The sequence below is a fragment of the Garra rufa genome, chromosome 22, assembly GCF_049309525.1.
Source record: "Garra rufa chromosome 22, GarRuf1.0, whole genome shotgun sequence".
In the NCBI taxonomy this organism is placed as follows: domain Eukaryota; kingdom Metazoa; phylum Chordata; class Actinopteri; order Cypriniformes; family Cyprinidae; genus Garra; species Garra rufa.
The window spans coordinates 40,744,852-40,757,791 of NC_133382.1; the positions used below are offsets into that span (position 1 = coordinate 40,744,852).

Below are 12,940 nucleotides of genomic sequence, written 5' to 3' on the forward strand. Positions count from 1 at the left end.
TTAATACATGTTTAAAATGGTCATTTTTTAATAAATTGAAAATTGTATAAATGCATATATTCATGTATGCATTCATTTATTTATTTCATGAGAAATCTTTTTTTAGGCGGAGGGGGTTCATTGTACTTTAAAAAAGACAACTTTCTAAACTCAAATCTTCCTTCTCACACCATTTAATCAAAGTGTTTTTGAGAGAATATAAAAAAGAGCTTTAGGACCTCAGTGAAAAACATCAGATAATATGACCCATATATCAAATATAATCTATTTAATGTGTGTTTGTGTTTGTGTAGCGTTGCTGTCCTCGTGGTGTGAGGATCTGGGTCGACTTCTGCTGCTGCGTCATCAGAAAAGCAGACAACCCGATCCTTCTGTGGGCAAGAACCCGATGCAGGCCAACATCAACAACATGAAACCGGTGCTGTCACACGGGTCAGTTTCTCCTACAATCACAAACACACACTCTCTCATTCACACGCTGTTCCACATGTTTACATCCTTTTTTAATCTCCATAGTGATCCAGCATTTCAATATGACTCCGTCTCCTGGCAACAAAACACCAATCAGCCTCCTGGTTCTGTTTCCGTGGTGACCACCGTGTGGGGTGTGACCAATACGTCACAGAGTCAGGTAAGAGTGTCTTACACCATTTAACACCATTCAGAGCACATGCTGCTGTTTGAGAGCATGTGGAAACATGTGTTGCTTTCCTCAACGAAAATTATGACTAAATATCGGCGTCAACGAACCTTTATCACGTGACGAAAACAAGACGAAACGAAAATGCTGGTTATGTGACGATGACTATAATAAAATGTATAATGTCGTTGACGAATAAAAACGAGACTAAATGTGGTTTGCAAAATAAAAACTATGCTAAAATGTCTCTTCATTTTCGTTGACAAAGTAGCCAGAGCTGTATCCCTTCTAGCCTAAACTGTGCAGGTGATGTCACTTCCTCAAGCCCCACTCGCGGCCTTATCTAGAAGACAACTACAAACAAAGTTAAGTCTGACACAGAGAAAGGGACCCATGGCCGGTCAGCTGTGGTTCGTCTTTGGGAGAAGAAGAAGAAACGACACATACATTTTTTCCTACTTTTTAGTAGTGATGGGAAAATGAAGCTTTTCGAAGCACCGAAGCGTTCCCCTCAACTGTATCGTAAAAAGCCTCATTACTCGGAGCTTTTCAACACGTTGTACACTAATGACATCTTGTGGTCAAAGGTGGAAAAAGTTTCTTTTTGCGACAGTTTCATAAAATAAATCAATTTGTGCTACGAAAACCATAAGAAATATTTTCCTTACACAAGGTTTAAATGAATTAATCTGTAAATAAACTTATAAAAGTACAAGCATGAATCGTGTAGGCATAGATGATCAAAGAAATGAAGAGGATTGTTAAGTTGACTAATATTATTAATTAGAAGTGCTTTTGAAGCGGGGATCACTACAAAATGAACATGCACAAAACTACACATGTACATTTTTATCCGTATTATGATTTATTCTTAATAAAGAAGTGAATGACACTTGAAACCTGCACGAGCGGTTCGTGTTATTTGAATCAGAATACGAAGCAGTCACGTTTGCGAAAACTAAGCTTTGGACGTCACAGGTCACGTGGTTATGGCAAAACGAATCAAGCTTCTGTTTTGAACGGCACATCACTAATGTTTAGTATGTTATTGTAGCTCGAGCATTAAAACACCTTGTTTCTCTTTGTTAAACTTGAATGTATTCATTTTTTTTCTGCCATTGTCGTGTGATGCTATTTTATTTTATTTATTTTATTTCAAGTTATGTGTGTGCACTTTAGCGTGTTTGGGAGGTAAAATAAATGTAAATTCAAATTAGAGCATCTTCCATGTCTGGAATGGATGTATATTTTTGAGCCTATAAGGTAACAATAATATAATAAGATAACCTTGTTTGAAATGGGTTTGGCTAAAAGTAAACTTTGGTTTCGTCTATACTACTAGGTACTTATACTATATTGACTGGGTTAAATAAAATTGCATTACTAAAAATAGACTAAATGTCATCAGTTTTCGTCGACTAATACTAGACGAAAAATAGTCATGGGTAATTCTGACTAAAATGCTTTTAGTCGACTAAAACTTTACTGGACTAAAAAGAGTATGAACGTGACTGAAAATAATAAAAACTAAATTGACAGCTTCGCACAAAGACTAGACTAAAACTAAAATCAAAATCAGCCGCCAAAAACAACACTAGTGGAAACATGTGTTTGTGTGTGTTTAGGTGTTGGGGAACCCAATGATGAACCCAAACAGCCATATGAACCCCATGACGGGAGGTAATGGAGGTATGAACCCAGGTCAGTTTACTGGACAGCAGCAGTTCTCCTCCAAGGCCAATCCAAACCAGGCCTATATGCAGCCGGGGATGTACGGGAGATCCACTTACCCTGGAGGAGGAGGATTCGGGAGCAGGTCAGTTTGTTTCTTCATCAGGGGCCGGATTCACGAAACATTCTTAAGAAGAATTTTCTTCTTAACTGCCATTTCTTCTTATTTTTTAAAATAAGAAAAAAGCTAAGAATATTTTGTATTCCCCAAAAATCGTCTTAAGAATATTCTTATCTTTTTACTTAAGATTATTCTTAAGACAAAAATGAAGAAAATTCAAATTCTTGAAAAGAATCTTCTTAAAAACCATCGTAAATAACTTCTTAAAGTTAGGATAGCCCGAGACTTGTCTTAAATCCCAAATAGTAAGAATTGTTTAATTAATTTATTGGGTTATTTCAAATTAACTGTTATATTTAGGCATTGCAACAAGCTTCATATAATACATATGTGACCCTGGACCACAAAACCAGTCATAAGGTTAAATTTTACAAAACTGAGATATATACATCATATGAAAGCTCAATAAATAAGCTTTCTATTGATGTATGGTTTGTTAGGATAGGACAATATTTGGCCGAGATACATCTATTTGAAAATCTGGAATCTGAGGGTGCAAAAAAAATCAAAATACTGAGAAAATCACCTTTAAAGTTGTCCAAATTAAGTTCTTAACAATACATATTACTAATCAAAAATTACATTTTGATAGGTTTACAGTAGGAATTTTACAAAAAATCTTAATGTAACATGATCTTTACTTAATTTCCTAATGATTTTTGACATAAAAGAAAAATCAATAATTTTGACCCATACAATGTATTTTTGGCTATTGCTACAAATATACCCCAGCGACTTAAGACTGGTTTTGTGGTCCAGGGTCACATATTAGGACTATTAATAGAGATGAGCACGAGTTTGCTGCAGTGACAGCAGTGACTGATAATGTAAACAATGATCTGTCATGATTAGCCTATGTATGACCCTACTTTTTGCCGACATCGAAACTTAGTAGCAACTCTACAAAATTGAGTCAGATAGGGAGATTTAATTAAACATTTTATATTTTACTTGGCCGATAAATACGACATAATCTTTGGTATTTAGCGCATATGTACAGGACGCGTTTGCTGTAGCAGCGCACACACATACCTTAAGCGTTCATTCGGACGAGGGAACAAAAACAACACAAAAATGAATAAAACTGATTGACAAAGCTTAAGACAGACCCTTTAAAAGTAACGTGGCGCATTAAAAACATGAGGCCGAGCGCCAGTCAAGGTCGTGACGAAAATGTGCGTGCTTATGATTATTAGGATAATCTGCAGAAACCGCAAAAAAAAAGACATTGAAGTGTTTATAAATGCGTCTTCAATGCATGTTTTCACTCAGATAGATGTATAATTTTTTTTCTTAAGAAAAAAATTAAGATGTTCTTAAGAACATATTTGAGAACTTCTTAAGATTTTTTGAAGAATTTCACTTAAGAACATTCTTACGAACTTCTTAGAATTGATCTTAAGAAATTTCTTAATTTATTTCTTAAGAAGATGTTCGTGAATCCAGCCCCTGATTTGGAGAAATGTGTCATTCCATCCCTTGCTCACCAATGGATCCACTGGAGTGAATGGGTGCCGTCAGAATGAGAGTCCAAACAGCTGATAAAAACACCACAATAATCCACAAGTAATCCACACCACTCCAGTCCATCAGTTAACATCTTGAGAAGACAAAAGATTAAACAAATCCATCATTAAGATGTTTTTTAACTAAAATATCCAGAGTCCATAATCCATAATAACACATCCTCCAATGAAAAGTTGGCTTGGTCTGAATCAGGAGAGAAATCTACACAGATCAAGCACCAAAAACAGTCCAACAGCTCTAAACAAATATGTGGCTGGATTTTGATGTGAGAGACAACAGAAGATGGACTTTTTCACTGGAGGAAGCTTTATTATGGATTATGGACTTGTATTTTTGTTCAAATGTCTTCATGATGGGTTTGTTTCAGCTTTTGTCTTGTCAAGATGTTAACTGATGGACTGGAGTGGTGTGGATTATTGTGATGTTTTTATCAGCTGTTTGCACTGTCATTCTGACGGCACCCATTCACTGCAGAGGATTCATTGGTGAGCAAGTTATTTGTGGTCCCTGTAGATCATGTGATAGTTATAATAAGCACACCCTTAAGTTTTGTCTTTAGAACAATTTTAAGAAAAAACATAACTTTTTAACTAGATGAGTAGAGTTCATGGACAAACTCTGAATTTGGCTTGAGAAAGTTTGAAATAACTTTAAAAAGATTAAGGTTTAAATTTAATTGCTGAAATTGAAATTTGAAACAGAGTGGGAACACACAAATATTTTTAGCATGAATCAGCAAGTTGTTAAGTTTCTAACATGATTAGAAAGTTACTAGCATGTTGCCAGCTTAATTCGAGCATGCTTGCCGTGTTTCTAGCATTATTAACATGTTTCTAGCACAATTGGGACGTTACTAGCATGTTAGCATTAGCATGTTACTAACATGTTGCTAGCATGATTTTAACATATTTAGTAAGTTTCTAGCATGATTCCAGCATGATTAGCAAGTTTCTAACATGATTCTAACATGATTATGAAGTTATTAGCATCTTGCTAACATGGTTAGAATTTTACTAGCTTGTTGTTAGCATTAGCATTTTACTAACATGTTGCTAGCATTATTCTAGCATAATTAGCAAGTTTCTAGCATGATTCTAGAATAATTAGCAAGTTATTAGCATGATTCTAGCGTGGTTAGTATGTTACTAGCATGTTGTTAGCATTAGCATGTTACTAACATGTTGCTGGCATGATTCTAGCATCATTAGCAAGTTTCTAGCATGATTAACACATTACTAGTATGTTGCTAGCATGATTCTAGCGTGGTTAGTATGTTACTAACATGTTGCTAGCATTATTCTGGCATAATTAGCAAGTTTCTAGCATGATTCTAGCATAATTAGCAAGTTATTAGCATGATTCTAGCGTGTTAGTATGTCACTAGCATGTTGTTAACATTAGCATGTTACTAACATGTTGCTAGCATTATTCTAGCATAATTAGCAAGTTTCTAGCATGATTCTATCATAATTAGCAAGTTATTAGCATGATTCTAGCGTGGTTAGTATGTTACTAGCATGTTGTTAGCATTAGCATGTTAACAACATGTTGCTGGCATGATTCTAGCATCATTAGCACGTTTCTAGCATGATTAACACATTACTAGTATGTTGCTAGCATGATTCTAGCATGGTTAGTATTTTACTAGCTTACTGTTAGCATTAGCATGTTACTAACATGTTGCTGGCATGATTCTAGCATCATTAGCAAGTTTCTAGCTTGATTAACACATTACTAGTATGTTGCTAGCATGATTCTAGCATGGTTAGTATTTTACTAGCTTGTTGTTAGCATTAGCATGTTAATTAGCAAGTTATTAGCATGATTCTAGCGTTATTAGTATGTTACTAGCATGTTGTTAGCATTAGTATGTTACTAACATGCTGCTAACATGATTCTAGCATGATTAGCATGTTACTAGCATGATTAGCATGTTACTAGCATGTTACTAGCCAGCTCTAGAAGGGGAGAGTGTTTAAATTTTGGCTCAGAATAATAATAATAATAATAAGCTTAAATAGAAGATCAGTACTTTGGCTTTCCCAAGCCAGCTAAATGTTTTTCGATATAAAAACATTCTTACCTTTATTCTTAAATTAAAAAATAGAAGAAAATGGCAGTTATAAAGAATTACATTTTTTAGAACATTTAGTGAATCCAAACTCTTCCTCTCTTGTGCAGTTATGGGGGCGGTCCTAACCACGCAGGTGGGATGGGCCTGCCGTCACAGACACGCCCCCCTTCAGACTTCAGCCAACCAGCTGCCGCCGCCGCCGCCGCTGCTGTGGCTGCCGCTGCTGCTACTGCGACCGCTACGGCCACCGCCACAGTCGCTGCTCTACAGGAGACACAACACAAGGACATGAACCAGTACGGCCCGGTGAGGGACACTCTCTAATCAGGACACTAATTGGATAATTATTTCAAACTGAAAAGATGAATTTGAACAAAGCGTGTTGTATGTTTGTGTTCTAGATGTGTTCCTCCTTTCAAATGGGACCAAACCAGGCCTACAGCACTCCGTTTGTCAATCAGCCAGGGCCCCGAGGGCCTCCTGCCCACCCTGGGGCCATGAACATGGGGCAGCCACGGGGGCAGATGGGGCCGTACGGGGGTCAGAGGATGCCCCAGCAGGGCTACGGGCCACGGCCAGTGCAGGGGGTGAAGAGACCGTATCCTGGAGAGGTGAGGAGACGCCGTCTTAGATAACAAATACAGTACTGGATGTAATGCATTACCAGGTTACCTTGAAAAAGTAACGTAAGGGATTACTTTTTATTTTTTTGTCATTTAACTAGTTACTTTTGATGTTTTTAATGTAACATTCTCCCTTATATTGTTTATTTGAAAGAATTAAAAGAGCAGTTTCATGTCTGTTCTTGTATTGTTCGACTGGTTTGAGATTGATATGGGATTTAGAAAGTAATGCAATACTTTTTTTTAGAGCAATTAGTACAGTAATCTAATTATTCTGTTGAAGATGTCTTTGTAGCTAGTAATTAATTGTTTTTTTTAGAGTAACCTACCCAACACTGGTCAAATATATAGTTAATTTTACTTTTCTCTACACTTTGCGAAATTTAAAATTCACATGGCTTTTTTGTAATTTATTTTATATTTTTCTCATATCCAGCTTTCTTCAACATGAATGCAAGCCTATTATCTGCTATAGGGAAATAATGTGACGAATAACAATGTGCAGTAAACAGTAAAAATGTTTGCATTACAAACCAGTGTGCTCACAATTAAGATAATACATTAAAATATTATGGTAAGACACACCAATTTGCAATATCAAGCAGCAAAATGAGCTGTTTTGTACAGCTAAAAATAGCTGGACTCAGATGAGACTGGAAGCCAGACCCACAATATTTGCAAAAATATGAAAATACAAAAGTATGAAAATTGTAGGCATATTATTGAATATTTATATATTTGCATATTATATAAAACAGTTTAGACCTTACAAAAATGTTGAAACCTTTATTTTTATTTTTGCTTTAATATATGGGAACTTAAAATTATTTAAAAATATTTTTAAACACTATATGTGACCCTGGACCACAAAACCAGTCATAAGGTTAAATTTTACAAAACTGAGATATATACATCATATGAAAGCTCAATAAATAAGCTTTCTATTGATGTATGGTTTGTTAGGATAGGACAATATTTGGCCGAGATACATCTATTTGAAAATCTGAAATCTAAGGGTGCAAAAAATCAAAATACTGAGAAAATCACCTTTAAAGTTGTCCAAATTAAGTTCTTAGCAATGCATATTACTAATCAAAAATTACATTTTGATAGGTTTACGGTAGGAATTTTACAAAAAATCTTCATGGAACATGATCTTTACTTAATTTCCTAATGATTTTTGACATAAAAGAAAAATCAATAATTTGAGTTTATTTGCAAAAACAGATAAATTTTCAAAAATCATGTTTTTTTTTACTGTTATCATATTTTTTTGTTTTATGGTGTTAGCAGTATTTTTTAGTTATTTTTACTTTATCAAAGTAACCCAACTGCAGTTTGATTTAGATCAGTTGAAATGCACAATGAAAAAACATTTATTTATTTATTAACTTAAAAACTACATAGAGATTTATACTCTATTTGAATAAACTCCATCCACAGTATGTATTGGAATTAGTTTAGTTTCTTGTGTTGTAACCTGAAATAAACCAAAAAATAAATAAACAAGATAAAATAGCCCATGAATTGGCAAAAAAAAAATGTTCCAGAAATCTTTTACCCCAGCAATATCACAAAATTAGGCCCTTGTTTGTATTATAGAACATGATTTAAATTACATAAGGTTATATAAAATCATAAAAATTCTAATTATCTTTATTATTATTATTATTATCATTATTTGTTAGTGAAATATGTGAAGTACTAATAGTCTTTCATGCATGTTGTATATATTTGTAATAAAAAAATACCATTTTGATTAATAAGCATATGATAGTAAAGATAGTTTGATGTGAGATGTGAGTGGATGTATCAGTTTCTGGTGTTTTTATGTTTAGTGGTGATGCATCTGACCCCAATAAACCAGAATCTCTGTGTTTATGTTCTTATATCTGTTTGAGATTTGACTGAAGGTGTTTGTGTTTCTCCAGGGGAGCTACGGTCAGCAGTATGGACCAAACGGCCAGTTTTCCTCTCAGCAGGGTCAGTATCCAAACCCTGCAGCCAGCAGAGGCGTCTCTTCACCGCATTACCCCGCTCAGAGGATGCCAGCACAGCCCGGGACGCCCGCACAGTACCAGACCGGTGGCATGGGACAGTTCTACAAGGTCCTCCACTAACATCATACTGTCCTCTTTTAATAACTAAATATTTTATTACAAATTATGTTTTATTAGAGGTGCAATTTTGTAGATTTTTCAATCATCACCATTATGAAAAATAGATTTTTAGAGTAATTGATATATTTAAAACTGTCTGTAATACTGGTCTTTAATGTAATTTATAATATAATTTTGTTATAATAATATAATTAATAATTATTATATTATATATATATATAATATATCTGGTTATATTTTTACAATACAGATACATAAACATTATATTTTATACTATTTATTTAAAATTAATTATATATATGATATATTATATTTTATTAAAATATGTTTTCAAATTATTCTAAGGTAGTCTAAAAGTAGTCTATCAGGATTTTTAATGATTTTTAAAGACTTCTGCACATCAAGGCTGCATTTATTTGATCAAAAATACAGAAAAAAATTTAATATTGTGAAATATTATTTTTATTTAAAATAACTGTTTTCTATGTGAATATGTGTTAAATGAATAAAAAGTGATAGCTTAGATTTACACTGTTAGAAAAGATTTATATTTTAAATAAATGCTGTTCTTTTTAACTTGTTATTCATCAAAGAATCCTGAAAAATGCACAATTGTTTCCAGCATTGATAATTCTAATAATAAATCAGTATATTAGAATGATTTCTGAAGGATCATGTGGCACTTAAGACTGGAGTAACAACTGAGGAAAATTCAGCATTGCATAACAGAAATAAATTCTATTTTAAAGTATATTAAAATAAAAACCATTATTTTATATTGTAAAAACATTTTGCAATATTACTGTTTTTTTCTGTATTTCTAATCAAATAAATGCAGCTTTGATAGGCATTTTGTTAAAATTCTTTAACATTTGAGCAGCAGTGTGTACTTAAAAACATTCCAATTTCACTGAAAAAAAGTCTTCTTGAATTGAGTGTGTCTTTCTCTCTGTCTTTACTACAGGAACCCAGCAATAACTTCAACACGGGAAACTTTCATTACAGTGGGGTACGTTAGTTTAATGTCCCATTAGCAGCTGATATATATTCACAGTTTCAGACGTTTACCCGTTTTGATTTCATGTGTTTGTAGCCTCCTCGGCCGATGTCCGGTTACCCTCACTCTCCTTTACCGGGTGACCCCACGCCCCCCGTGACCCCAGGAAGTAATATGCCACTGTGTCTGTCGCCAAACCAGGACATAAAGCCTCAGTTTCCTCCTGATATCAAACCCAACATTAATGCACTGCCGCCTCCTCCAGGTATGAAATCTTGTCCATGCTGTTAAAAATGATTCTCATGTGTATTTGTCTTGTTTTCCAGTACAAATACATAACATTCCTAAATCAAGATATATTTACTTGAGAAGCAAAATGAATTAAGATATTAGTCCCACTAGCAGATACGTTTTCTTGTTGTATGCAAAAATTGATATTGATGTTCAGAAAACAAGACTATATCTCAAGTCTTTTACCTTTTAAAGTAAATCAGTATAAAAAAAATAGTTGTTTCAACAATAATTTGTTACCCCACTCAACTAAAATATCCAAGTTGTCACTTAAATTAACATTAAAATTAAAGTAACTAAAAATTTCAAGTTGACTAAACTAAAACTTTAAAGTCAAGTAACAAATTATTTTAAGTTGAAACAATATATTTAAAGACATCACTGTTTAGAATATCGACTCATCTCCGTCTTGTTTTCTAGTTAACCCAAACTAAAATGGTCAAAATTATTATAATATATACTAATATAATTATGATAATATGACATTTTAAATAATATAATAATATAATAATATAAATAATATAATATGACATTTTAAATAATTCATTATTATAAATTATGATAAAATAATTGATACAATAAAAAACTAACCTTACTACTGGATTATACACCACTGTTTTCTAATAAAATAATAAATAAATGATTGATGCAATTATAAAGTAACTGTAATACTAGACTATACACCACTGTTTTGATTTATTATACATTTTTCAATTAAAAGAATTAAACGGAGCTTTGAGTATTTCAGAAGAGCAATTAACGTCAGTCTGGCCGATATAAAAAACATAAACTGTAAAAAAAAAAAAAAAAAAAAATTTGTTACTCCACTCAACTAAAATGTCCAAGTTGTCACTTAAATTAACATTAAGTAACTAAAAATTTCAAGTTGACTAAACTAAAAAGTTTAAGTCAAGTAACAAATTATTTTAAGTTTAAACTATATATATATTTTTTTACAGTGTATGCAACATTAATATTTAAAGACATCACTGTTTAGATTATCAACTCATCTCCGTCTTGTTTTCTATTTAACCCAAACTAAAATGGTCAAAATTATTATAATATATACTAATAAAATTATGATAATATGATACAATAAAAAAGTAACCATAATACAGGACTGTACACCACAATTTATTATAAATGCTTTTATTATTTTATTATTATAGTAACATTTTAAATAATTCATTATTATAAATTATGATAAAATAATTGATACAATAAAAAACTAACCTTACTACTGGATTATACACCACTGTTTTCTAATAAAATAATAAATAAATGATTGATGCAATTATAAAGTAACTGTAATACTAGACTATACACCACTGTTTTGATTTATTATTCATTTTTCAATTAAAAGAATTAAAAGGAGCTTTGAGTATTTCAGAAGAGCAATTAACGTGAGTCTGGCCGATATAAAAAACATAAACTGTAAAAAAAAAAAAAAAAAAAAAAAAATTGTTACTCCACTCAACTAAAATATCCAAGTTGTCACTTAAATTAACATTAAGTAACTAAAAATTTCAAGTTGACTAAACTTAAACGTTTAAGTCAAGTAACAAATTATTTTAAGTTTAAACTATATATATATATTTTTTTACAGTGTATGCAACATTAATATTTAAAGACATCACTGTTTAGAATATCTACTCATTTCCATCTTGTTTTCTAGGTAACCCAAACGAGGAGCTCCGGCTGACGTTCCCGGTTCGGGACGGTGTGGTTCTGGAGCCGTTCAGACTGGAACACAACCTGGCCGTCAGTAATCACATCTTTCACCTGCGGCCCACCGTCCACCAGACGCTCATGTGGAGGTCAGACACCATCAGCATTGGGATTTTTAAATGGTCAACATGATAAAAAAAATATTTTTAAATTCTAATAAAATTATTATAACGTAACCGTAATACTGGATTTCTCACAACTGTTAATTTAATTTAATTTAATGTATTTTTTGTATTAAAAAATATTGTATTAATTAAAATAATAATAATAATAATATTTAAGTAATTTATATAATGAATTGTAATAAAATGATCAAACTGTTACAATAAAAAGTAACCTTAATACTGGCTTACACACAACTGTTTTAATTTAATATCTTTTTTGTATTAAATTTTCATTAGTTTATACAGTATTTAATGCAAATTAAATTTATAATATAAAATGTGAGTAATTTATTATAATAAATTGTAATAAAATGATCAAACGATTCATACAATATAAAAAAGTAACCCTAATACTGGACTGTACACCACTGTTTTAATTTATTATAAATGTTTTATTATAATAAAATATTTAATAATTTATTATAATAAATATAGTAAAATAATGATAAAATAATTGATACAATAAAAAAGTAACTTTACTACTTTATTGTACACCACTGTTTTAATTTATTAAAAATGTTTTTATTATTATATTTATATCATAATAAATTATGATAAAATAATTAATACAACAAATAGTAAGCTTACTACTGGGCTATACACTGCTGTTTTCTAATAATAATAAAATGATTGATGCAATTATAAAGTAACTGTAATACTAAACTATACATTACTGTTTTGACTTATTATACATTTTTCAATCATTTTATCATGAAAATTTAAATTAATAATAATTTAGTATAATATATTTTTAATATACACTTTATTATTTATATATATATATATATATATATATATATATATATATATATATATATATATATATTAATATATCTTATAATCTTTTTTAATGCCAAAAATCATTAGGATATTGAGTAAAGATCATGTTCCATTAAGATATTTTATCAATTTTTTACCATAAAT

The 12,940-nt window shown here is 31.6% G+C and overlaps 1 protein-coding gene across 1 annotated transcript in view; it reads left to right on the forward strand.

The window, feature by feature from the left end:
- Nucleotides 1-12,940, forward strand: part of LOC141297855 (zinc finger MIZ domain-containing protein 1-like) — a 35,636-nt gene that overhangs the window by 12,639 nt on the left and 10,057 nt on the right. Inside the window, exons 4-12 of the mRNA XM_073828318.1 lie at nucleotides 294-432; nucleotides 517-631; nucleotides 2,266-2,456; nucleotides 6,201-6,399; nucleotides 6,495-6,704; nucleotides 8,648-8,824; nucleotides 9,801-9,845; nucleotides 9,930-10,098; nucleotides 11,800-11,941. Coding sequence (XP_073684419.1) covers nucleotides 294-432; nucleotides 517-631; nucleotides 2,266-2,456; nucleotides 6,201-6,399; nucleotides 6,495-6,704; nucleotides 8,648-8,824; nucleotides 9,801-9,845; nucleotides 9,930-10,098; nucleotides 11,800-11,941 — 1,387 coding nt within the window. The remainder of the gene's footprint in view (nucleotides 1-293; nucleotides 433-516; nucleotides 632-2,265; nucleotides 2,457-6,200; nucleotides 6,400-6,494; nucleotides 6,705-8,647; nucleotides 8,825-9,800; nucleotides 9,846-9,929; nucleotides 10,099-11,799; nucleotides 11,942-12,940) is intronic.